At 41.1% G+C, this 26,443-nt stretch overlaps 1 protein-coding gene across 5 annotated transcripts; it reads left to right on the forward strand.

The window, feature by feature from the left end:
- On the forward strand, positions 1-26,174 carry CABYR (calcium binding tyrosine phosphorylation regulated). 5 transcript variants are annotated; one of them, XM_089517198.1, is made up of 6 exons: positions 1-66; positions 9,082-9,264; positions 9,465-9,518; positions 16,432-17,619; positions 19,656-20,297; positions 26,079-26,174. In XM_089517198.1, the coding sequence occupies exons 2-5, from the start codon at positions 9,117-9,119 to the stop codon at positions 20,288-20,290; spliced, it is 2,025 nt and encodes a 674-aa protein (XP_089373324.1). In that variant the 5' UTR covers positions 1-66; positions 9,082-9,116; the 3' UTR covers positions 20,291-20,297; positions 26,079-26,174. The 5 variants fall into 5 exon arrangements, with proteins under 5 accessions (XP_089373324.1, XP_089373323.1, XP_089373326.1 ...); XM_089517197.1 differs by lacking the exon at positions 1-66 and adding an exon at positions 6,868-7,161; XM_089517200.1 differs by lacking the exon at positions 1-66 and adding an exon at positions 6,868-7,161 and having other exon boundaries at positions 20,157-20,297.
- The last annotated feature ends 269 nt before the right edge of the window (positions 26,175-26,443 follow it).

A 26,443-nucleotide genomic window follows, 5' to 3' on the forward strand; every position in this document is an offset into this window, starting at 1 on the left:
GAAAAGGATGCCCAGCACATTCACAGCACAACAGAGCTATTTATTTACGTTTCTGTAATCATTCAGGTATGTGTGAATAACAAAATTTGCCTCCATAGTCATGTTAAATCTAGAAATGCTCTTCTATTTTTCAGCCAAATGTTTATTTTTTAAAGTCGTTATTTACTGTGTTAGGCACCTTTATATCAGTTCTAAATGGTACTGTGGCTTACTAGCCTTGTTTTTACAAGGTGTTTACAAATTATCATTGATATTGCTAAAATTTATGTTAAATATAAGATTTGCCATGTAGTATTCTAAACTTCTGGTGTTGCTATATTTTTCTTCCAACGTGGAACGTTTCCAAGTATCATAACAATGTAGAATTAGTTTTGTCACCTCACTTTAGTGAGTCATTTTTTAAAAGCACATGTGGGTTTGGGGTTTCTCTTTGGAATAGCTGTCTTTCCTAAATGCTTCACAGAGATATAATTTGGTGAAGCAGGAGTAGTGCACTTTTTCCTTCGTAAAGCCTTATCCATCTATTTAAATTTTCATTCCGGTGCACTCTGCAAATTTTGTTTGCCCTTCATGTTCAGTATGCTAATGGTACATAGAGAGTGGAAATCCATTTTTATTATTATAATTATTATTCAGAGCTCTGGTAATTTCTGGTGATCATGTGGAACACTGTGGAAGCAAGAGCTTTCTTATTCACTTCCACCACTGGGTGATAGGTTATATGGTGCATCATATACAGATCATATCCCAGTGTGCGTAGGTCCATTTCTTGGACTCCCAATTATACATTGGATTTGCTGGATTAGATTGCCTGTCTGTGTATCTTCACTGATCATTAAAAATCACTTTACTTTGGCCATTAAATCTGCTACTTTCTGGAAAAAAACATAAACAAAGATATTAGGTGATATGTTGCTTCTTTAATTTTATAGTAACACTGAATGTTGTGGATACATTTCTTCAATCCTGATTTTCTTCCTTTGGGTAATGTCCCACTTTTAAGCTGACAGTTTCTTTTTGTTATGATTAAGTGTGTATGACTTAATTTTTGTGGTATTTGCAGTTTTACTTGTGGACTTAGAATTCAACATTCTGTTGAGAAACTTGCAATAGATTTGCACACTGTTCAAACTAGGAGCTGTAAAAGGGGAACAGGACAGGAAACCAACAGAAGCAGCTTGCTAGAGTCTGCATTTGCAATTACAACACAATTGTTTCCACCCTAATTTTGACATAGAAAGCAAAACAGGAGTGGAAAATAGCAGCAGGAGCACTGTCTTTGCATAGCTACTCCTGAGTGCAGAAAGCATGACCAACCATCTTGTCTCTGAAAAAGTAGCAAAACCTGATGGAGAAATGCTCCTTGGAGAAAGTATAAGAGGGAAACAAATGCAGTGTACCTATGTGAAAGTAATGTTGATCACTGTGATCTGTAAATAGACATAATGTATTTATATAATTTTTTCTGTCACAGTCCTTCATTGGTATGAGCAGTTTTACCCTACCTGCATTTTTATTCTTCAGACACAGTCTACAAAAGTTAAACCAGGTCAGCCTCATAAACTGCTTTTGAATGAAGCTTTGTTAATAAGTGTTTGCACCAGCTGCAATGATTTGTAGATTACTCACAAGTAAAAAGGTGGGCACAGTTATTCAGCGTTATAACACTCATGTACCTTCTTGTACCTTCTCAAAAGTAATAAGATGAGAGGTTAACCTGTAATAGTATGATCATGGGCCTGTTCCTATCACCAGATCTTACCAGAGGTGCACGTCCTGTGAGCAAAACACTTTTACCTTACATGTTGACACTGGCTTAGTGCCACCACCCAGTGCCACATCCATTTGTGTATTTTGCTCCTTCCCCATTTCGATCATCTCATGCACACCTCAGAGAATAAACCTCTAGCTTGTAAAAGTCAAAGGTATTTTTATATTAGATTATGCCAGTGATGAGAACTGTATTTTATGTAATTGAAATATGTTTTTTATACTTTATAACTCGGAGGCATGGTCTAATAGCAATAATAAAGTAAACATTTTCTTTTGTTAATATATATTAGATATAAAAAATTACCAGGTCAAGGTATATTTTTTGTTGTAGTTGATACCTTTTTATTGCATTATGACTTAAGGTGAATAATTTGAATTTTTACATGTCACTTTAAATGGTTTACTGTGATGTGCTGTACATGTCCATTAATTTACAGAAGTTGTACCTTTAAAAATATTTCTGCTCAGTAAAAATTAAGAACAGGATTTGAGCTTTTTCCCTCTTTGTAATTATTCTTTAGCTAAGTAGCTTCATGGCCGTCAAAGTTTTGTTTGGTCAGAGTAGGGGAATGGGGGTCCTGAACCTTCTCTGGATCAATCTTTCCAGTCATGGTGCTTTTCTTCTCACAAGATGCAAATGCCGGGCTGATCTCTCTCCATCACCTTTGCCATGAATGGGTGAGGTGTTTTCATCGGGTGAAGGCACTTCATCTCCTCTTACAAAATCAGTAGCACCAACCCACAACTGCATTAAATTTTTTGAAAACCCACAAAACTGTAGGAAGAGTCCCCTTGTGAAATATCTAGATCAGACTAGTATTACTGTGTTTGCCTTTAGCACTTTAGTCTGCAGGTGTTGGGTTTGCATTATTGGATGCTCTTCCATATTAAATAGACACTAGCTAGTCTAGTTTTCAGCCTAGTTTTCATTGTTGTTGATGCTCAGATTTCTGTGTACAGCCCAGACACTGGATAATCACTTCAACTGAAAATATAGCTAGAGTCCTTTGCACTTACAGCTACCTGAGCTAACACAATTCTTCCATTGTGTTACGGTTTGTCCAGGTTTACTGATTCACACTTGACAACATATATCTCAGTTTATCTGTGGTGGGGTCAATTGAGAATGATGCCTGTGCATTTAATGATGCATGTGCATTGCTTGTTCTGCCCCCAGTTTAATATCCACCCACCCCCAGTTTAGAAAGGACAGTGAGAAATTATTCTTTCCTTGTAGAGTCTCCCATTTAAACCTAAGGAAATCCTGCTATTTAATGGTACATGTGCTCTTTAGAATGAATGCACTACCATGTATTTTCTTCATTTGGGTACTGATTGTCAGTTCAATGTATGAATTGTTTTTCACTTATGAGTTGCACAAGAGTATTTTATACATATGCCAAAGCTCTGTTTCAATTGTTCTGTTTCTTTCCCGTGAAAAAAATCTATATTGTTTCGTTTTTAAAATGTTTTCCTTAAAAGATGTGCTCTCTTTTCTGCCTTTAAACTTTCAGTGCTTTGTTTCTTATTCTCTCCACAGTTTTTCTTAAATAAAAATCTGTAGTACTGTTCTTACTTGGTTTCTCCATTTAAGAATACTTTCTATTGCAGTGATAATATATGCCATCCTTGTGCCTCTGTTAATATGTTCTCATCAGTATCTTAGCAAGAGGGTCAACGTGACCACACAAGTTGAAACTGTGTATCTTTGTACTCTACAAATGTGTTGATGGGATGCATCAGTAGTACAGTAGAGAAATATGAATAATGTTTTAAAAGTATGAATATTGGATGCTAACAAAATTGAAGGGCAAGATCAAAAGGGTAAGCTGTTTTCATGACAGAAGTGGATATTGTTCATGCATAAAGCCTTGTAATTTTTGATCAGAAAAGATCCCTCTTGGTGGACACATTTTAGAGATGTCTGTTGGATATGCTTGACATTAGGGGGGAAATTGTCTGCAATGCTTTGCTGGAGGCCTTGCAGCTTCTTTCCCTCCTGCCTGCTTGCGATGGACAATGTTTTGTGCCATTGGTTGTGTCATGTGTAGAGCCAATAGGTGGATAGTCCTGCCTTTGCCTGCTGGATTATTAGATTACAGCCCTCTTCACAGAGAACAGTTGAATAGGGCTGTAGGTCTGCACATGCAAATATTGTATCCTGGGGGGCGGGGGGGGGGGGGACTCATACATTGAGCATATAGGTCTGAAGCAGAACTTGAAGCATATGGGGGGTGTTTTGAAATCTGGCATGATGAGGAACCTATGACGCATGGTCATCCAAACATGCGTAAACTCCTTCAGACCTTTGTGCTCAACATGGTCTCTATCTGGAGAGGGTACTTGCGCATGAGGCCCTGCAGCTCTATTACCATGTCCTCTGGGAATGCCTAACCTCACATCCCTTCCCAGTAGTACATAGACTTCTACAATCTGGTGCCTCCACATATTTTGGACTAGTTTGTGTAAGCCCCATCTAATGTGATTAATGTTCACTGACGGTGGAAGTTACAGTCTAACACATCTCAAAAACACATCCATCACAGGTAGATTCATCAGAGAAGTTTGTGTGTATATGTAGCAACAAGGTTTTATAATTATCTGTATAAAGGTCTTTCAAGACCCTCTCTATGTTGGACTAAAAGTCCAAGCAGCCCTTGGCAGCATAGCCGGTGATGAGGAATGCTGGATGCTGTAGATCTGGAGGACTACATTATTCCCACCTCTTCTTAGATAAAACTATGATACAGAAATTTATAGACTTAAAGTTGCTGTGACTACTTGTTATGATGCAAGTAGTCTTATAACAACATGTATCTTTTAAATAAGTTGTTCATTGCAAATGAAGATGAACAGGTACAAGTCTATACAGAGATGATTATCAGATACACAGATATGTATATATACCTGTGTGTGTCCTGTATAAATCTGGATAGAGCCAGCATAGTGTAGTGATTTGAGTCTTGAATTAGGACTTCGGGAAAACAGGGTTTGAACCCCCCTCAGCAATGGAAACCTCCTGGGTGACCTTGGATAGGTCACACTTTCTCAGCTTGAGAGGAAGGCAAAGGCAAGCCCCCTCTGAACAAATCGTGCCAAAAAAAAACCCTATGATAAGTTCGTCTTAAGGCCACCTTAAGTCAGAAGTGACTTGAAGGCACACAACAAGAATATCCATCCGTTTTTATGTATTTTCCATTCATCTTTATGCAATGTCTACAGTGTTACTAGTTTTTATTTCTATTAATATCTGCTATGGAAAAATTGATTAGTTGGTGACCCATCCTCAGCATTCAGTTCTTCCAAATACTGTACATTAAAGTGGGCACCAGGTTGATGCAATATTGTCCTCTTTTATTTCTCCTGTCGTCATACAAAAATGACTATTTCAATTTTTCTGCAAATGTAACTGGCCACATTATACTTTGCTATATGACCACATTCTATATATTTGTAAAATTAGAAACTCTGGGCATTTTTCCAGTTGCTGACAATCTCAGCTCTTGCGGATCTTACAAAGTGTGCTGACGGTCCTTTCTAACACATCCCATCATTTTCCTCAGTAAACAATAAAACAAGTAATAAATTTACTTTTGTCATGTAACAGAGCTACAGTTTGTCCTGTTATTTTACTCAAGTTACTGTTTGTCCTGTTGTTTTACTTAGCCCTTCAATTGCTTCATACCAAAATACTTTTTTAAGAGGGGGAGAGAGAAAGAAAAAAGCACATGTATTCAAAGAGTTCAGTAGGTCATACTTTCTCCAACACAATTTTAAGTAATTCCCAGCACAAGTAAAAGAGCTTGTTTTGTTGCTGTTTTTGTAATTTTTTTAATTAAAGATTTTTTTTTACTTATAAAAACACTGATAGCAGGAATGTAAGGACCTCGCCTTAAGGCATTTCCCAGTTAAAATTTGGTCACTGGATGAAGAGGGATGGGAGTGGAGAAAAGCATGTTACAGAAGTTGGTAATAAAACATTTCACACGAAGAAGAGTGGGAGTTTATCCCATGAATATCCTGGGGAAATTGCATAGTTACATGAAACGATTTCACACAATGTCACACAAAACCTGCCATTAAAGTGGTAACAAAAAAAGCATTAACGTGCATCTTTTTACTTTCGGGGTTTAAGTGACAATGCATTTTCAATATCACTTTATTTGCACAATTGCGTGTGATAATCATTTGCACAATTACTTGCCATTTTTGCTTTATGTGCGGGATGCTTTCAGTGAGCTTTAATCTCTCTTTAATGCTGAAATTAGCCCCAGTGTGATAAACTCCACTGACATGTTTGTGTAATGTGCAGTAATGTGCGCAGCATTGTATGCTGAACACAACTCCTCTTGTATTCTAGTTTCACGTGAATACAGTGGGCTCTCCACATTTGCTGGGGTTGGGGCACAAGATCCCAGTGGAAGTGGAAAAAAACCCCACAAATACAGTGGGTCGTTGTTATCAGCTGGAGTTTGTTCCCAGGATACCCCATGGATACCAAAATCTGTGGATGGCCAAGTCCCATTAAATACAATGGCAGAATAAAGTGGTGTCCCTTATATAAAATGGCAAAATCAAGGTTTGCTCTTGGAATGTATATACTTTTGAATATATAGGGCATAATGGTGCATACTGAGAGAGGTGCAGTCCATCATCCGAAGGGCTTGCACCTGGCCCATCTGGCCCCAGAAGTGCAGGGGGAACCACACTTGGTCCTCTTTTTCCAGGACATGTCCTCCATTTTGACCTCCTGTCCAGGAGGAATTCCAAAATGGCTCCATTTTGAGCATGAAGCCATGGATTCCCATTTCTGTGAGCGTTTTTGAGCTTTTTGTATGTGGTAAAAGGCCTACATTTCCCCCCCTCCAATGTCCTCCTTTTTGTGGTGCCTTGTCCTCCTTTGCTGTGAGGACCTCCAGGTACCCTTGCCATCATGCCACAGGTGGCGACCCTCACCATTATCTATGGCTTCTCTTTATAAAATAAAATGCTCTTTTATAAAAATAAAAATTCTGGTTTTAAATTAATCTGCATCACTAAAAAGACTGATGGGATTTGTCACAGAGAAAAAAACCCTGACATGCTGCATCTACACTGCAGAATTAACCCAGTTCGACACCGCTTTAATTAAGGCGTGAAAGAAAGAGAGGGGAAAAGAAAAAAAGGCTGCCCTCAGAAGGACAAAGCGACTGGTCCAACACCAGGCCATTGTGACGTCACAGAGGCGTGCGCTCTGGCCCCGCCCACCGAGGCGCGGCGGCTATAAAAGGCCGGCCGGGTTCCTTAGCGACTCCAGAGGAGGCTCCGGCAAGGGGCAGAGAGGAAGCGTTAGCGCTGCCGCCGAGAGAGGGATTGTCAAAACCATAGTTAAAAAAAACGGAACGAAAGGTTGGCGCGCGGCCACAGAGGCGAGGCGGGAGCGCCCTCTGGTGGCTCCAGGGAGAAAGAGCAGGCGGGGAAGAGGGAAGACTGACTTAATGAGCGGGGGTTTTTTGGACTTCATTTCCCAGAATCCTCAGCCATGTTGGTCAATAGCTTGGGGTGCTGGGAGTTGAAGTCCAAAAGTAAAAGAGCACAGTTTGGGGGAGAAACCACTGTTTTAGAGCAAAGAGTGCTGTTTCTTTCTATCTGGAGGCCAGGGTTCAAATCCTGGCTGGACTCAATGGAACCCTGTTGGTGACCTTGGTTCAAGTCACACTCTCTCAGCCTCCTCAGGGGAAGGCAAAGGCAAAAACCTTTCCTGAACCAAGGAAAACCCAATTTTTGGGACTTTATGGTGAACCTGTCGTGGGTTTTCTTGGTGGCAAGTTTCTCTAAAAGGTGTTTGCTGTGGCCTTCCCCTGAGGAGGCTGAGAGAGTGTGACTTGACCAAGGTCACCAAGTGGGGGTCTTCATAAGTCAAAAACAGCTCCAAGGCACAACAGCAACAACAATATGGGAGTTGCCTCAGGAATTTGAGACTAATTAATAATAATAATAACAATTGTAAGCCTCTCTGAGAGCCTTAATATGGTAAATAAATAAATAAACTCTTAATTTCCTGGACCACTGAGAGGATTTTCTTATAGCCATCTGTGACTCAGTGGTCCTCTAAAGAGACGTTACCCATTACAAAATGATTGGTGTTGTTGTGTGCCTTCAGGCCCTTCTTTGGACTTAAGGTCATGGGGTTTTCTTGGCATGTTTGCTGTGGCCTTCCTCTGAGGCTGAAAGAGTGTGAGTTCTGTGGCTGAGGTGGGATTCGAACCCTGATCTCCAGAGTCCAGCACTCAAACCACCAAACAAATACGTTCACATATAAGACCTGGAGAGTATGCACTGGGCAAGAGTAACAGTGGTCTCAGTTCAGATCTTCTCTTTCGGGATCCTTCAAGATTGCCTCATTTGCAGAGGAGAATTGTAGTTTATCGTGGCACCAGATCTCTCTCTGACAGAGAAGGCTAAGTGTCTCGCAAAACTACAGTTCCCAGAATTCCCTAGCATCGAGCCGTTGCAGTTCAAGTCTTTTGAAACCTCCTTTGGGGGAATTATATGGATTATTCCCTGCAGTGTGTTTCGGAGACCTAATTCTCAAATGGTTTCCATATTGACCTGCAAGAAGGGTCTTAATGTGTTTAGCAGAATACACTCCTTTGAAAGGAGTGAGTAATGGTGGCATCACAAATGTTGTTGGACTACACATCACAGCTGCTGTCCCAAAACATCTGGAGTACCATCATTGCCAGTTCCTATTGTTAAATAAAAGGTCCATTATAAGATTGTAGCCCAAGTATGGCAAGCAAGAATAGCTTTGAGGTCATGAACAGAAAACTAGACCGGGCATTTATGGGTACCAAATGTTTGACAGCTGACTTTTACTATAGATGCACCTTCACCAAATTTAGTGCCTGCAAGATGGCCTATGGTCGGACACGACTTGATAACCTTGTCAACGGTTATCAACAAACAATGACTCCAGCCCAATGTAGCTTTACAGTCTGCTTTTTGTTATGAACTTACGTGTTCAGTGGGGAGTTGTCAGAGGCAGCAGATCTAGGAGCCATGAAGATTGGAAGCAAGTTTAGGAGACTGTGCTCTTGAAAGGCAGCCAATTAATGAGTGAAGTAAACTACTGCATGAGAATCCATTCTGAGCGGACGAGCAAAGGTTAGAAAAGTTACATTTTGGATTTCAACTTTCTCCAGCGAGGATTCCCTTTCTGGTTGAGACAATCTCAGAACTGTAGTCCAAAAAATAACTTTTCTAACTTCTGGGCCTGCTTTCAGTGATAGTAGTCCTTATCCTTCACCCAGTTTCTTTTCCTTCCAGTTGTGAAATTGCAGCTTTGTCTGCAGCTGCCAACAATGCACACCGCAAAGCCCAGGATGGTGGTTCCTTATGGCCTCAAGACTCTGCTTGAGGGAGTGAGCAGAGCAGTTCTGAAGGCCAGCCCATCCAACATCACTGAGTTTGCTGCTGTCTATTTCAGAGAGCTGATAATTTTTCGAGAAGGTTTGCTTTTGCTTTCTCTTTCTTTTTACTTTTTAAATAAAGTTAGTCATTAGTTCATAGAGCAATTCTGATCATTATTGTGGTAGTATCACTGTGTTGGCTTCATTATGTAAATTGTTAACAACAACCCCTCTTAAGTTTTTCTAAAGCCAAATTCTTTGAAATTATACATGAATTTTTTTTTCTGTTTCTTCCCCCAGAACACCCTAATTTGGATATTAAAGACCTTGTGAGAGAATTTCATGCCACTAGAGGTAGGAAATTAGCAGATTAGAAATAGTTCCTTGATAAGATTATAAATTATGTAGAATAATAACCATTGTTATGTTATATTAGAGAGAGAGAATACTTAAAATACCATTCTAATGGCTGTGACTGTGATTTGTAGCAGAAATCTGACATGAGGTTCAGAGGTGGTTTTTCATGCCATTTCCCCCCAACTTCCCCCCAAATCCTTTTCCTGGAAAGAATAAAAGGAGCTGGGAAATCAGGATAAACTTTCAGAAAAACAGTATTGGGGCAAGGAGGTTATGAGTCCTTTTTCCATTGTACCAGTCTCCCATTTAGAGTGTAGTCATAGTGGTGTATATATTTTAGACAGCTCTAGGAATAATCACAGCACAACTCATAATCTGGAATCCTGTTGGGCAGTGCACTGACATAAAAATAGTAGTGCAAGCAACTGTGCTTTTTCAGAGGGTGTGTAAGTGTGGTCCCTAAGGCAATTGGTCCACAGACCTCCCTCTCATTTTTGACTTGGGGATCTAAGCTGATATTGTGCAAGAAATGAGCACAGGGTCTTTGCACCTGTTGCACAAATCGGGAATCATAGAGTTGGAAAAGACCACACAGACCATCCAGTCCAAGCCCCTGCCATGCAGAAGTACACAAAGCACTCCTGACAGATGGCCTTCCAGTCTCTGTTTAAAAACTTCCAGAGTGAGACTTCACTACTCTCTAAAGCTGCATATTACACTGGTGAACAGCTCTTACACTCAGGAAGTTCTTCCTAATGTTTAGATGGAATCTCTTTTGGTTCTCAAATGGTTGCATAACTTTAAAAAACTGTTTTAATCTTTTAATCTTTAACTTGTTCTAACATATTGATGGGTTTAATATATTTTTGTCTATTAACATTACTTTTATTGTTTATTTTTTTTTAACCTGATAGTATTGATTTTACTTGTATGCTATCCTATTTTGATAAAGAGTGGTACACAGCTATTCTAATTAATACTTTTGGATACATCATAACTGTGCTGGTGTGTATGTACACTATGCTAAAAGCGAATGGCAGTGTGGAGACCAATCTTCATCATCCTTGCACTCCCAGCAGGCTTCACTGTCATGCCAAAACATTACTTCCACTTTAATTTTCATCTGGGGAACGGAGCAAAAATGTTGCATTTTGCAGTGTTTGTGACTCTTTTTTCTGATTTTGAGCCCAAACCCCACTACTACCCTCTCAACTGGCATATGGTCACTGAGCTGTATTTTCCCTACTTCTAGTATATAAGAACATGGCCTTCAAATTGGGTGTTGTCTAAAATAATGGATCATAATGGGATTCTTAAGGTGGAGTGTAATTGAGTCCACTGATCTGGGGAAGCATGTTGAACTGTGTGTTCATTTCTTGGTTTGGGGTTAGTATAGTAATTAATATCCTGCCTTTCTCCAAATGCGACCCTAGGCATCTCAGAACATAAATTAAGACAAGGTACATGCTTATGTACCCTGAAGGTAGCAGATTCCAAATGAACTCGGAAACTAAGCTTGTTCAGGCCTGGTTGGAACTTGAATGAATGCCCACCAAGGAGTATCAGGTTCTGAAGGCTGTATTCAGAAAAAGGCAGTGGCAAACCACCTCTGATCATTCTTTGCCTAATAAATCCCTATGAAATTAATGAGCTGATAAGCAGCTCAAAGATGTGTGTATATACACATACACAAATTAAACATAATATGTTTTTTAAAAAATTAAATAAACTACCATATTAAAACATCAGTACCTTAAAACAATATAAAATCATTTTAAAATGTTTTGTATAGATGGGCAGACCCCCAAGATACCTGGATTGTAATCACCACATGTACTATAGCTGAAGCTCCTGGTATACTGGGATACGTACATCTGCAGAGTTGCAGCATAGCTCTAGTTTAGGCCAAAGCTCTATTCTCCCCACCACATATATTTCTGCACAGAGAGAGAGTTGAGAGTCAGATTGAGGAAGCAACTTGGAAAAGTGACTGTATGGTATGTGCTAGCTTTGAGGTGGGAAGCAAGGAACAGGGCAATGCTATTACTTTAACAGTATTGCTAGAACTTCCCTGACTCCAGTGTGTTAGGAGCATTTTGTTGTGTTGGAAGAGAAGATGGATGAAACCCCTCCAAGGAGAAAGACAAGATATAAAATAAACAAACACATTAAAAAAGAAAAGAAAAGTGTTTTGGATGTCTTCATGGGCAGAAATTGTAATGGAGTACAACAAAAACATATCTATATGAACAAGACCACTTAGTGTACTATAAACTAATGGCATTTATTGGGTTCCAAAAAGCTTCTTGTCTGAATTTTCCCTTTGACTGGCATCCCTTCACACTGCTTCATAGGTTGTTTTGCAGGTCATTCAACTTTATGGAGTGATTCAGTGTGGTGGGAGTTTCAAAGTGGCTGAGCATTAGAATGCTTCAGAAGATCCACTAAAGGCGTGGATACTTTGCCCATAGATCTTTGAATGACTTTCATCCCTGACAAGCCAGGAATTGCCTCCTTCTGCATAACTCCCATCCAGGTGTACAGCAACAGCTGGGGAGATGTTCTTTCCTTGCTTACTGATTGACCTTGTGCATAAGCTAATCTTTCTTTGGTGCTTTGGAGCAAAATGAACCCAGGCAAGTCAGTGCAACCAGTCAGTAGCCAGGGAGACACAGCCCCTGGCTGTTGCATACCAGGGAAAGCAGCTGGGCAGAGGGAGCAGCCTCTGCTATCTACTATAAGGATATGGGCAAAGAAATTACATTTGCCAACATGCTGTATGGTCTTAGCTCATATGAAACAGCAAAAAGTCAAAATATGAGTCGTGTATGTTTAGAATAGTGTTTCTAAAATGATTAACTATTAATCAGTTGGCTCCTTAAAAACCTACAGGTTTATTATAGCATTGGCTTTTGTGGACCAGAGTTCAGAATGCTTTGTGCTATAATAAAGCCATTTGTTTTTTAAGCTGGGCAGAGAATGTTGATTCTTTGCTATAAAAGACTCCAGTAAACATTAAAGTTAAGAGAGCTCTAAAACAATTTTTGGACTACATTTTCAAGAAACAAACCCTCCCCCAGCCTACAACTGAAATACATTTTTAAAACATAAAAATATATTTCCAAGCTCTTCGTTTTCATAAAATATGTTGCAGCCTGTTCTTCACCTTTCTTAGCCCTGTTACGTTTCTTCTCTAGAAAGAGGATGCATGTTTATTTCTTACTGATTTTCCACATATATTTCCTTATCTTCCTCTAAGGAAAAGTAAATTGGCCCTTGGTAACAATAGTCATAAGGAAATGTTCTAGGAAAGCAGATAAATTGTGGCAATACCTATTTTCACACCCTTATCTATGATGATCTTTAAAGTCCTACTTCATTGTACCTGATTCAGTCATCTCCCTCCCCTGTCTGTCTCAGTCACAAAGAATGAAGCAAGGAGTGACTTAATAGAGAACTAGATGTGTCAAAGAGTTATACTTCACATAACCTCAGTTGGAGGTGAGGAACTGTTCTTGCCCTCAGTCCTGATAGTAATATTGAGATGTAGGAGAACTCTAGTTAGTGCATCCAAATGTGTTGCCCTAACCAAGATGTGGGGAAGGAAGGGTTATAGGCTAGCACTCCAAGAGGGTACCAGATTGGCAAACTCCCCTTTCAATACCATTTAAGTCTGTTGCAAAACAAAAGGGACTTCCACTCTAATCATCATAACTGTATCTTTCTGGCTGCGACATGGAATCAAATGATTATTTTATTACTGTATGCAAAATTATATTGACTCTTGATGAATATCTCCTGTTTTGGTAAAGTAACACCAGGGGCGGGGAGGGCTAATGTAATAAGATTGAAAAACTTGTATGTCAAGTTAGCTTAGTAAAAAAAAAAAGTGGGGGATATATCCCTGATTTTAAAAGCATGCACTCAGCATTTTCCCATTCAGCAGTTTTTCAGAGACTCTTAATGAAAGCCACAGCATCAGCTATTTTGCACCTTAACATTACACTGCTACAGCCTGTCAGAAATTGACTGAAAGATTCAGTACTGGTCAAGGTCAAGTGCCTGGGTGACTGAAATCATGTATTGCAGTGTGTAAAAACTTATTTGTTCCTTTTAACACAGTGCTGGGGTAGACATAACTGCCTGAACCCTATTAGTCAATTCCAGGTAGAGCAGAGTCATCGAATCTATTTCTGGATGGTGAATCAATGCATAGGAAATAGTTGTTGATTGTCTGCATCTTACCATGAATTACCAGTGGTTAAAATTAATCATCTCCCAGTTAATCTAACTAGAGTCACACCTTGGTTAAGAGGAATGAGTAAGTGTAATGTTGCCCTTTGTGCTATGCTTGGTCAACAAAATGACAAGTGATTGAGGGTTTTATATCAGATGGGACAAAGAAGAATACAATCCTGTTTTGGTATACCAATCCTGCAAACCCTATCGTGGGGTTTTCTTGACAAGTTTCTGCAGAGGGGATTTCCCATTGCCGTCCTCTGAGTCAGAGAATGTGACTTGCCCAAGGCCACCCAGCTGGTTTTTCCATGGATGAGCCAGGATTTGAACCCTGTTATCCAGAGTCATAGTCCAGTGCTCAAACCACTTTGCCACATAAAAATTTACAGTGACTTAAATCGTATTCATAACAGTTTTTTCATCACATAGACTAGTCTTCTCCAGTCTGGTATCTTCCAGATGGTTTGGATGGCAACTTTGAGATCCAACTAATGTATTCAAGGCATCTGATCTTATAAAAGCATCTGCTAGAAATTTATTCTTCCCAATTAGTCTCAAAGAGACTTCTGGACTCCTTTAGTCCTTTTTATAGCCAATGGTGAGGGATTGTGGGAGCTGAAGTCCCAAATATTGGGATAGTAACAGGTTGAGGAAAGTTCACATAAACCCTTCCGTCTCTCCACAACCCATTTTTGCTTAGTCCCTTCTGCCTGTATATCACCCTCAGTGCTTTTGAGTCTGTTATCTAGCCACCTGTGTTGTGTTGCTAGCTTCCTTCCACCACAAGAGGTCCTTGGGATGCCTTTTGTTCAAGGCTGCTTTGTTTTAGAATTGCCTTCCCCTTTTTTATTATAAGTTTACAATGCTTTGCAATGTCATAGTTAGTATAAAATCACAATACTAAGAAATGGCTTTCTTTTTAGGGGTGGTTTTCTGTCCAAAATATATAGAGTTAGATGCAGATTTACTCATATTTAGAGTAAACCCATTGCAGTCATAATGACTTTTTGAAATTCCCACTCCTGGTTTTTTTTAATTATTCTTTTTTTTTTTTTTTTTTAAAGAGTCTGGCTATTATTACTATTTTCCAACCCTATTACTGTAGCAACAACTACTCTTTGAATTTAAACATTTTAACTTTAACATTTGCAGTTGTTCATTGTTAGACCAGTATCCAGTGTCAATTGCTTCTTTTTAATCACTTTATTTTATAGTGCAAGATATGCCATTCAGAAACAAATCCTTCAATTAAAATAAGTTCAATCAAAACAATTTGATTTAAAAGAGCACTTTTAAAACAAGAATTATTACATAAGCTAGTGGACATAACAGCTGAATTGCATTTTGCTACTGAATTTTCTGAAGACTTTATCACACGTGAGGAATTTCTCTTAATTTCAAATGAAAAGAAAGTGAGGCCAGAGCACATTCATGTGAATTCACTAATTCAGCAAATTTACATGAACATGAATTGCGTTCGAACTGGATTCCCATTGCCCGAAAATAGCATGCCATTGCCCGAATTTGTGTGTGGTAGTCTATCACACAATAACGTGAAACCCCATGATTGTGCTCGGACTGACTTCCCATTGCCCGAATTTGTGTGTAGTGGGTTATCAGGCAATATCATTAAACCCCATGATTGCATTCAGATTGCCATTGGATTATACTTCCAATTTCTCTTGTCTGATAAACTCCTGAATTAGTCTTATATTAGTGTAGTCCTATGCTCCTTTACACAAGGCTGCCAACTTGTCAATATCATTCCCAAAATTTTATTAAAAGATTAAATCATATCAAAAACTCATAATTTTGGATTATTAATATTAGAATGTATTAAAACATGTTGGCTTAAGCTTTCTAATGCATAAAGTAATGTTTCACAGTATCAATATAATAAGCAGGATTCCAGTTTTTTTAAATAAAGCATTAATGCAACAAACAAACTGGTTTTAACAGCCCCCCCAAACAGTTTAAACAAAAAAAACAACAGGTTTTAAAATATTTTTTTAAAAACTTTTTTCTCCCAGCCTTGCCTCAAAATGACCCAGTATGCCTCTAGGGTCCAGGAAGCTGGAGAACATGGTTAGAATGCCCCTATGTTCCTTAGTGGGCATTTGGGAACAAAACATTTTTTTTTTTTTTTTGGTGAGTGCAGTGTGGGAGTGTAGCTCCCCAAGGTCTTGGAAGGAGGTTAATGCACAGTACCGACCCCACCCCAGTCTTCACAGTTGCTCTAAATGTTTTGAATTTTAACACCCTTCCCCTGCTTGAAATGTTTTGAATTTTAACACCCAAAATACTTGACCATTGGCCAACATGTTTGAAGCTTCAAGGAGTTGGTCTCAAACTCCCAGAAGACCAGAGTTTGAGAACCACTACTCTAAGACCTAAATTCCATTGCTCCTCTTGCCTAGAATAGAGCCTTTAAAAACTGCTGAATGATTGCTCAACATTTATGTAAAACTGTTGATTTAATGAATGTAGTTGGGATTAGTAATGAGATTTTGCCCGAAGTGGTTTGGAGTTCAATTCCCTGAACCCCCTGTTAGCATAGCCAGTGGGAAGGCATTGTAGGATTGGTATACCAAAACATCTTGATGACAAAGAGTAATCTTACAGAGCTTTAAGAAAAAGCCCTTAGACTTGCTTCATATTTATTCCTCTGCAGTGGAAGGATGGGCTGAAAGAACATCTGCAGCTACTCCAGTGACCCGTTCCAAAAGGGCTGATGTTGGAGATGCATTTCGTTCAGACTTGGACACGACACCAATGTCTGATGAACCCAAACGGAAGGAGAAATCGACTGACACTGAAGAGGACCAGATAAATGAAGAACCTCAGCGTGAACTGAGCACCAAGACTACCCAATTCCCTTCGACTGTGGATGAATTTGTAGAAAAGGCTGGGGATGAAAAGGGAGCAGGACTTGCCTATGTCCCTGCTGATCCAGCCCAGCTAGCAGCACAGATGCTAGGTAACATTGAAACTTTTGCTTCTGAACCTGACTTGAAAGATGTGGCAATTTCTGTGCAGACCCTTCCTACGGTGTCCCACAGTGCAGAGAACATTGTAGCTCCTGCATCACTGGCAGAACCTGCACCACCAGCACCTTCACCTGCACCTGCCCCTGAATCCGAACCTGAACCCACTCCTGAACCCGTTTCCGAACCCACTTCTGAACTCATTTTTGAACCCACTCCTGAACCCACTCCTGAACCTACTCCTGAACCCACTCCTGAACCTGAATTTGCCCAAGCAGAAGCACCTGCTGAAGAGGAAACACCTATCCCAGCACATGTAGAAGCAGAACCTGCTCCTGCCGAAGCAGAACTTGCCCCAGCCGAAGGGGTTACCACAGGTTCAGCACATTCTCTGAGGGTTGGGTCAGCCACTCAGAGTCAGACCTCCGTTCATGGGGAAGTAGTTCCCTCAGGCAGTCAGGCTGAGCAACCACCTGCTGACGCAGTAGAGCCCGATACCTCAGACCCCTTGCAGGAAGAACAGCCACCCCCGCCAGCACCACCACCTCCTCCCAATAAAGACCTAATGCAGGCTGAGCCTTGTCCAGATGAAATTGAGCTCACATCAGACTTACATATCACACCCATGTGTGAGGATGACCCTGAGGCTGGTGGAGAGCCCCCACCACCACCCTACGTAGAGCAGTTTCCACAGCAAATAGTCATTCCCTTCGTAGACACAGTAGCATGTCTCTTAGATCCTCTAACGGCTTCACTAAATGCAGGCCAGTTGACTAGTATTCTAGATCCATCTGCAGATGATGCAGAATGTGACCCTGACAGGATGGATACTCCAGAGCAACTGAGATCAACTGACCCAGGTTTTATTATGTCAGGTAAGAAAGTTGAGCTCTTTCTGTTGTAGTACTACTTTAGCTCCATAAGTAGCAAACTGCTCCATCTCCTCAAATGCACTTGTACTGGCGAGAGCCCTGCTGAAACCAGTAGGGGTTGTGCCAAGAGAGTGCCTTGAGGACTGAAGCCTTGGGGCTAAAGCCAAGGTTAATCCCTACTAAAGCAGACCCACTGAAAAGAATGGGACTTGTTATTCACTGTCTCTGTATGTCTCAGTGATTTCAGTGGATCTACTCTTGTTGGGACCAGCACTGGATTTAGTCCTTAAGTATTTAAATGCAAATACCCATGTCAGTACAGGGTTGAGGCATATAAGGGGAGTTACAGGTCCCACCTCACTTGCCTCAGTAGAATGTGCATGTATGGGATTTATGCTTCAAGGTGTGCAGTTGGTTGTGAGTAAGCCCCATAACTTCACCTTGCAAGAGTATTGTCTGACCAAGTCTCCTGTTACAAGTCTTACATTGTTTTCTGCAAAGAGATTGGTTAGGGCAACACTCAGCAAGCAAGTTATGGGGCAGTTTTGGCAAATTACATATTTAGGCCTCTCTTTAAACCAGTGTTTCTTAAACTTTGTTCCCCCGGGTGTTTTAGACTTCAATTTCCAGAAAACCCAGCAGCCTGGCAGATGGCCAACAATTCTGGGAGCTGAAGTCCAAAAGCCAAAGTTTAAGAAACATTGTTTTAAACTTTTCTCACAGTACACTATGCATCTTGAACCTAAATTTCATATGTGCTCATAGCAGCTAAGGGTAAGTGATGTGGGTGACTGTGGCTTATGTTTTTTAATCAACCATTTTGACCATGGGTGGGGGATGGGTAGCTTTCCAGTTGTTGAACTGTGCTCCCATCAACCTTCCCCATTGCTATTCTGGCTAGGACTAATGGGAGTTGTAGTCCAACAGCGGCTGGAGGATCACCAATTCCCCACTCCTGAGAACAACTCTCAGCCATGGCACTAATGTAGGTATTTGCATTTAAAACAAATGGTGGTGGTTGCCTGCGCTGTCCCATTAGGCCCATTCTTCTCCAGCTCATCTACAGGGAATGGACTAGTGCGAGAGGCCTTGTTTTTCTTTTGCAACATGGTCTTTCCCACTTACTTCGCTCTTTTGGTAGAAAGCCAGTAGCCCATCCCTGTTCTCAGCTGGAGAAGGTCTTCTCATTTTTTTCAAATGATTTCACCTAATTTTGCCCTAGGATCTTACACTTTCCCCAGATTCAGTCACATACCATTGGAGAGATAGATAGGTACAGTATAAAAGCATGTCACAGAAGAGAGAATGCCAAAAGACAGAGAAACACAAAAAGGTTAACATAGCTGGAGAGGAGGAACAATGATGCTGCAGTAGAAGTAAGACTTGTAACTGGCCAGACATTTTCCATATCTGTTCTTTGGGGTACCTGGAACTGTAAGTAAAATAATAAATCCTAAATTTTATACCCAATTGAAGACCAAAAAAATATCCAGCTTAAAACACAACAATGTGAATTTGGTACTTTGGATAGAAGGCAGCATTTTAAAAAGCTGGTCATGAGGGCTGGACTCTGCCCTTTTTCCCCACTCCAACAATTCTTGCAGCAAACCAGTGGTTCAAAGTTGCTTGAATGGGTTCAACATGTTTCTTCTCTGTAGCTATCACATTTTGGACAAAGCTGGAAAATAATCTAGCTTGCTGAACCTGTGTTGGCAATGGGGTCGTGTGTGTTGAATGCTTTCAACAATTTATTTCAATTTACCTTTGGTGACTGCATGTTGGGAAATAAAGTGAGCTAGATCCACCCTGTATAATAATCAAAAAAGCACCTTGTGATCTTAATGTAAGTTTCATCACTATCTACAGCACTGCTGCTGTTCCTACATTTCAGCCATGTCAAAGTGTCACCTCTGGCCTCCAGGTACTCTCTCCTCTGTAACATGTGTCCTCTTGCGGCATAGAGTTACATGTAAGGCTATACAATATGATTGCAGTTCATGCATCCTAGCAAATTTTCTTTCAATTTTTTTATTTTATAGCCATGGCAACAAGCGAACCAGGACAGCCACCACCATATTCTAATGTGTGGACTCTCTATTGTCTAACTGATTTGAAAGAACAAGGTCGTAAGTCACCACCATCTCAACCACCCCTTCCACCTGTTGGAACTGGTGCGCCTGTCCCCCAGGCAACCTTATTCATATCTAGTGGTAAAGACCAACCGCAGTATCTACAGCCGCAGATGATACAACAAGGTCATCCACCACAAGTGTCCTCTCCAACTTATGTGATGATGGAAGATGGGAAGAAGGGAAATGCTCCACCTTTCATTTTAGTGGGCTCTTCTGTTCAGAATAAACAGGACTGGAAACCCATCCCTGGCCATGCTGTCCTCACACAGCCAGATGCTGCTGGTAATGTGAGGAGATTCGCTACCATACCTGTGCCAGTCGCCAGGCCAGCAGATCCGAAAATTGCCAACCCCAATTTTAACTCCGCACAGGATAGCGGCAGGCCTCCAACTCCAGTTTTTCTTTCAGTTGCCATACCACTGGAAGATGTGATGACTGGGAAGAAGGGTTCAGGCGCTGGGGATAAAGCACCTTTTGCAGGCAGTTATGGCATAGCAGGAGAGATCACATTTACTACTGCCTCAGTACGCAGGACAGAATAGAGTAAAGGTAAGTCCAGAAACAAGCCAGCAGCTGTAAATATGGGGGGAAACTTTGTGAGCAAGTGGATGTGCCCACATCAGGGCAGGTTCATATATGTAACTTGAATCTAACTGTTAAACTGCAGTTTCCATGAGCCCTAGCCAGCATAGGTGACGGTGAAGGATGATGGAAGGTGTGGTTCATGTATATCTGAAAGACTGCATGTTCTTCTACCCAGTCCTAAATAGAAAGTTATTTTGTAATGTACATTCTTAGTAGTTTGCAGCAGCCACTCTGGGGACAGAGTGATTTTAAGGATTTCTCTCCTGGGAAGCACCCAAAGTTATTTTAAAACAGTCCTGTGTTTCAAAAGGTGGTTGGTGTGAGACTACTAATAAGAAAGATGCCTCTGTGCCAACCAAGCAGCACATTATTTTTGTAGTGTTTCCCTTCTGGGAGTTGTGAACAAGCACAACTCAAAACTACCCTGTAGCTGTGGAGTTCACAGCTATAAAGTAACTTTGGGTTGCACTTGTTTTATGTTTTAAAGCTGAGGAATGGCTGGTCAGGTGAGACTAAAATAGTGCTGATGCATTTTAAGACTAGGCAGACCTGGCTTGTGTGTTCCACTTTATAATTTTTACTAGATTGCTGAGAAATCTCAAATAGAGTCTGATATAGAGGCATAAACATAGAATTTGAGTGTTTTGGAGATTGTTTTGATGACCCAAACAAACTGAATTTACAGTCCCTCCATACAAAAATTATTTGCTAGTTATCCTATGATACTTTCACTTCAGCAGTATTATTCAGTTGGGAGTGGGTAGGGTTAGTTTTTAATTGTATGTTAAACTATTAAGAGAAGCCTTTGTCAACCTGCTGTTACTACCTAGAGATCTAACACTATGTAGTGATGTTAGAATTCAAAGATATAGCTGTGTTAGTCTGGAAAATCAATATGCAAAGGGAACTTGGAGCACCTTTGAGACTAAGGCCCAAAACACACAGGCAAAATTGCTGGCTTTGGGCTGCATGGGGTGTATGGCATTTAGATGATGTATGCCCCGAGCGCAGCCGGAAGCCATGCCAACACTGCGTCAAGCAAGAACTGGGCCAAAAAGGAGCAGATAAAATCCAAGCCTTCTGGCGGCTCGGTTCAGGACCGTGGTGGCAACTTGGATCGGACCAATGCCTGTGCAATCGCCACAGTCGCGGTACAATCGAGGTCGGCATCATCCTGGCACTGTCTTTTTGTCCCATCTCCTTCTGGCCAGTCTGAAAGAAGGAAATTGATAGCACTTGTAGACTTGAACCTACTTCCTCAGATGCATATTTGGAGTGGAAAATCCAGAGACATATCTATATAAGCATTTATGTGTAAGAATGTCAATTCAAATTCGAAACCCTATGGTATGGAGATAAAGACAAATTCAGTTTTAACAATGGCCTTGGTGGACAAAGGCAGGAGGAAGGCTGGTGCATCAAGCCAAGGAGAGTAGATAACCATATGAATGAGTATTGGAATGTAGTGTGAGGAACACAGAGCGAAATGTGATGAACTGATCAGGGGTGCCTTCATGAGGATAGGGGCTAGATAGTGTGTATAATATGCCAGGAAACCATTATCTCTGGATTGAACTGAGATAATGGTTTCTTGAACTTGTCACCTGTCAGGCATAAGATTCATTGAACCCAAAGATATTTACCCCCAAGTAAGCATTTGTAGGACTGCACTGTTCATTAGTCCAAAACAGTGGCTCCTTGGCAAGGAAGTTAATGGAGAGTAAATACCCTCTCCCCCCAAAAAACCCATCCCCACCAGGATTTTAGCTTTTTAAAATGTGTTTAGTGCACTGAGAAAACTTTTTTTGCATCCAACACTTGTTGGAGGTCTCTCATTCACAGCGTTGCCATAAGTCAAAGCCAAGTTGATGGACAATAACAATCATTAGAACTAAGCAGTATTTGTGCTTTCCCAACCAGTCTGGCAATCTTACAAAGAAACCCACAAAATTTACTACCCTTCTAGAATTCTGACTGGCCTACTTCATGTTGCTTTGGGCCTCTATGTTTGCACCAGTCTGCTCACTCGTATTAAACACCATGAACTCCAAGTCCATTACTGCTTATGCTGACCAGATGAGTAGACAGATGAGCTTAACTACAATGCTGCCTGAGAGACAGAAACATGCATTTCTCTGTTTCCAAGCCCATAGCATATGTAGCTGAGGAGTAGTCATCCCACTGCCCTTGAGATGTTTTGGACAACTTTATTCGTGATGCCTCATCATTGGCCTTCCTTGCTTGGGAGGTGTTGAAAATAGCTGGAGGATACCAGTTTGCTTACCTTTGTATTAGATGGAACAGCCCCATACTGTTTAAAAATGGCATTTAAAACTTAATTGGTTTGGTGGTAGTGACTCTGTGTCAGAGATACAGTGGTGAATTCGACAGAATCCTGTATGACCATTATGCGTATGACCATTACATAACTAGAGCGTGATGTAGTAACACTCTCCAAACCCCTTACTGGTACGTAGCCACTGGAATCACCAGGGGTCCAGTCCCATTAATTGAGAAGCAATTGGCTGATGTTGTCACCCCCTTTCATGGACATTCTCCAGCACAATGGACAGAAAAAGGACCCCTGTTGCAAATCTTGCTGGAAATTGCCCACACAAGGTGGGAATGTCTGGCAGCTGCTTCTGGGGGGACAGAGGACAGACCCCCCCCCCATCAATCCCAGTGGCTGCTTACCAGTAAATAGGGTTTGGAACACTTTTAGAGTCCCTACATAGCCCTTAAACTACTCGGGACTACTTAGGGATTGTGAATATGTAGGAGTTACAGCTGTGTAAATGTGGGCTATATTTTCATAACTGCCCGACAGGATGACATTCCTAAAATGTATTTAACAGTGACTGAAGCTTTTAATGACTACATTTAGAATATGAAGTTGGTTTCTGAGAGACAGCATTGAAGCTTGCAAGACTCTTTCCTGAATCTTTTGACACTGCCTTCCTTTTCTTTGATTTGCACTGATCATTGTCAGAGAGTGTTATGGGTTAGAATTACGATGAAGGGGCACAGAATTTTGACATTGCGATATTAATGGACTTAAGAACAAAATCATTTTTTCTGCTGTCATTGAACATGAAAGATAAAAGTAAACTAAAACTAGGTCTTATGGGTATGCTAGAGATTTGCTAAAAAGTATAGCTTAGCTCTATGCTTTAAATTAGTCTTTCAAAGGGAACTGATGTTAATCCATAAAACCTTGCCTATATTATTTCAACAATTCCTATCCAGTTTGCCTCTCCCTGTTTGCATTTTGAAGTTCAATCTTCTCATCCCCTTGTTTTTATACAAAACAGCTTCCCAACCTGGTGCCCTCTGGTTGTATTGTATAGCAATGTACACTGTCCTGAGCCAGGGTGGGCACATTGCTTCAGGGTGATGGCTGTAATACAACAGAATTGGAGGATACCAGATTGGGGAAGGCCGATATGAAAGAACACACATCATGGCGTTGGAGGTTGATTGTTCCATGTGCAAGGTAGATTTGCCAAAATAGGGAGAGCAGAATGAAATGTATTTCTGAAAGTTGGTTGGTGGAAAGCAGGAGTGGGAATCATGCCGCCTCCAAATATTGTTGGTGTGCATGTCCCAGCAGCCCATTGGTGAGGACATGCAGTCCAACATCATCTGGAGGGCCACATGAGTCTCATCCTTAACACAGAGGGTCAGATGTAGTTTGAGTGGCAGTAACTAAGGCCAGTTTAGTGCCAAAGAGCTCAGAGCTGTTACTGGCAGGGAGAAGGGGTAACTGCCATTCTCTGATGGATCTTTTTATGCCGAAGCAGAAGGCTGCATGATAACACAGCTCTCCTTTTAATGGTATTTTGAAGCTGCCCAATGAGTAGTTGATTCATCAATATACAAAAGACATTGGCCTGCTTGAGATTCAGCAGAGGGATCCTCCTCGTAGGAAGAAAGCAGATGGAAATTTGGTAACACGCACCCTTGTCATATCTGCACTGGCAGGTTGACTGATCCCAGGGACAAGATGGGAAGTAGTGCTGGAGCAGGAGAGAAATTGGCAAAAATCACCTTTCCTCCTTACACTAGTGGGTTGCTATAGTTCTGATTGGAACTCTGTTCAGGGGGCTGCTGCTGTAAGCAGGAACAAGTTATGGATCCATTCATGTATGTCAGATGAATAAACTTACTAAAAAATGTGATTTATTTTACTAATTAGTTTTATAGATGGATGAATCAGAGCTTTAGTTCAGTGGCAGAGCATAATGTTTGCATTCATGTACTTCCAAGTAAGGCTGGGGGAAAATCTGCAAAACCTGAGATCTTACCAACTCTGGTGTATAATATACTGTGAATCGCCCCTTGGTCTACCAGTGGGTCCCTGTCTACCTTCTCTCCATCTCTGCTGTACATAATGCTGAGCTAGATGGACCATTTACTTATTTTCCCTTCAGCTGCTGATGGGAATGGCTGAAGGATGGCATTTCTCATGAAGATTTTCTTCCTCTGAATAAACATCCATCCAGGGTATCTTCCAAACCATGCTTAAATGCAGGGGTGAAAAATCTGTAGCCCTCTAAATTTTGGAATCTACTTCACTTCAACCCCAGCAATAAATTATAGGAAACATGATCTCTCATCATCTGTGAGGGAGGTACAGGTTCTTCCCCTGATTGGAAATGGGTTGCATGGTCATGCAGTCATCTTCGTGCTGCTACATTTTGTTTCACTATTCAATGCTAATCCATTTCACTATTCAATGCTAATCCAACCCAAGTCTTGGAAGCCGAATTGGAAACTCCAGCTAAGTCATAGGTGACATGTTTAAAGATGATGATTCTGTGTTATTGCCAAGGCGCAAAACGCCGCTTCCCTGCAGCCTGAAAAGGGGTGTCCTTGGGGCTTCAAGCCCCAAGGACACCCCGCGGCGGCGGGGAAAAGGAGAAAGGGGCCGCTTGGCCCCTTTCTCTATTGCTTCGCTGGGCGCAGCTGTCTGAAGGCTGCGCCCAGCGAAGCAAAGCGCCGCCGCAAACCAGGAAGGAGCTCCGAAACGGAGCTCCTTTCTGGTCCGCGGAAAGGGCGCCCTAGGCGCCCTGGCGCGGACCGACGACGTCACGTCCGCGCCGCCCCGTGTAGAGGCGGCGCGGTCGTGACGTCGTCATGGCGGCCCCCATGTGGAAGGGGGGGCCGCCATTTTGTACGGACTCAGTCCGTACTAGGGTTAGGGGGTGCGGAAGCACTGCACCTTCCTAACCCTAGTACGGACTGAGTCTGTACTTTAATGGTGGTTTGTAACCCCCCATAGAATCCCTTCCCTGCTGAGTCAGTGGTATTTTCTAAGCATAGTACAGTGGTCCCCCGGGTTACGAAATTAATTCGTTCCGCTGCCGCTTTCGTAACCCGAAAGGCTTTCGCAAGCCGAATTGCCATAGGCGCTAATGGGGAAAAGCCGCGATTTGGTGCGAAATAGCGCCGAAAAGCACCAAAAGTTTTTTCGTAACCCAAAAAAACTTTCGTAACGCGGAACAGTTTTTTTAATAGGATTTTTTTCGTAACCCGGAAATTTCGTAAGGCGGCGCATTCGTATCCCGGGGTACCACTGTAATGAAAATAGAAACTGAGTTTAAATAAAGGATAGTAAGAAAAATAACTACAAATTGAGCATGTGTATGTGAAAAACATATTGTACCAGCATTATTATAAAGGATAAAATTTACTGCTTCTATGACAGGGCAAAATTCACAGAGTTGATTTTTTTCCCCCTTCCAGATTGAGAAGAGGTGCTGATGTTCAACATTTCACCCCAGAATGGAAACCTGCATCTTTAATTAAAATATTGATTAACTAATACAAGCAATAAAGAAATGCAAGCAATCTGAATCTTAAAGCTTCATTTGCATGATTTCGATTTATAGAATGTAAGATTAGTAGCCATGTAGCTAAAACCAGGACAGATTCTTATTTTGACCGGATGAAAACATTAACACTGATTTGTTAGTGAAAACATCTTAAATTAAAATGAAATTTGCCTTTTTTTAAGGTACAGTCCTCAAACTGAAGATACCATACTCCCACTAAATTATTAGCATTGTGCTCATGGGCTCAAACAGAGCCTATTAGGTGACAGACACCCA

This window comes from Sceloporus occidentalis, unplaced genomic scaffold (genome assembly GCF_023333645.1).
Source record: "Sceloporus occidentalis isolate IW3139 unplaced genomic scaffold, rSceOcc1.0.p SCAF_3, whole genome shotgun sequence".
In the NCBI taxonomy this organism is placed as follows: Eukaryota; Metazoa; Chordata; class Lepidosauria; order Squamata; family Phrynosomatidae; genus Sceloporus; species Sceloporus occidentalis.

Excerpts from the sequence above, each read along its gene's own strand:
- CABYR (XM_089517198.1), top strand. The coding sequence starts at position 9,117 with ATGCACACCGCAAAGCCCAGGATGGTGGTTCCTTATGGCCTCAAGACT. Across the intron at positions 9,265-9,464 it reads GCTGATAATTTTTCGAGAAG|AACACCCTAATTTGGATATT; the intron begins GTTTGCTTTTGC and ends TTCTTCCCCCAG. Across the intron at positions 17,620-19,655 it reads CCCAGGTTTTATTATGTCAG|CCATGGCAACAAGCGAACCA; the intron begins GTAAGAAAGTTG and ends TTTATTTTATAG.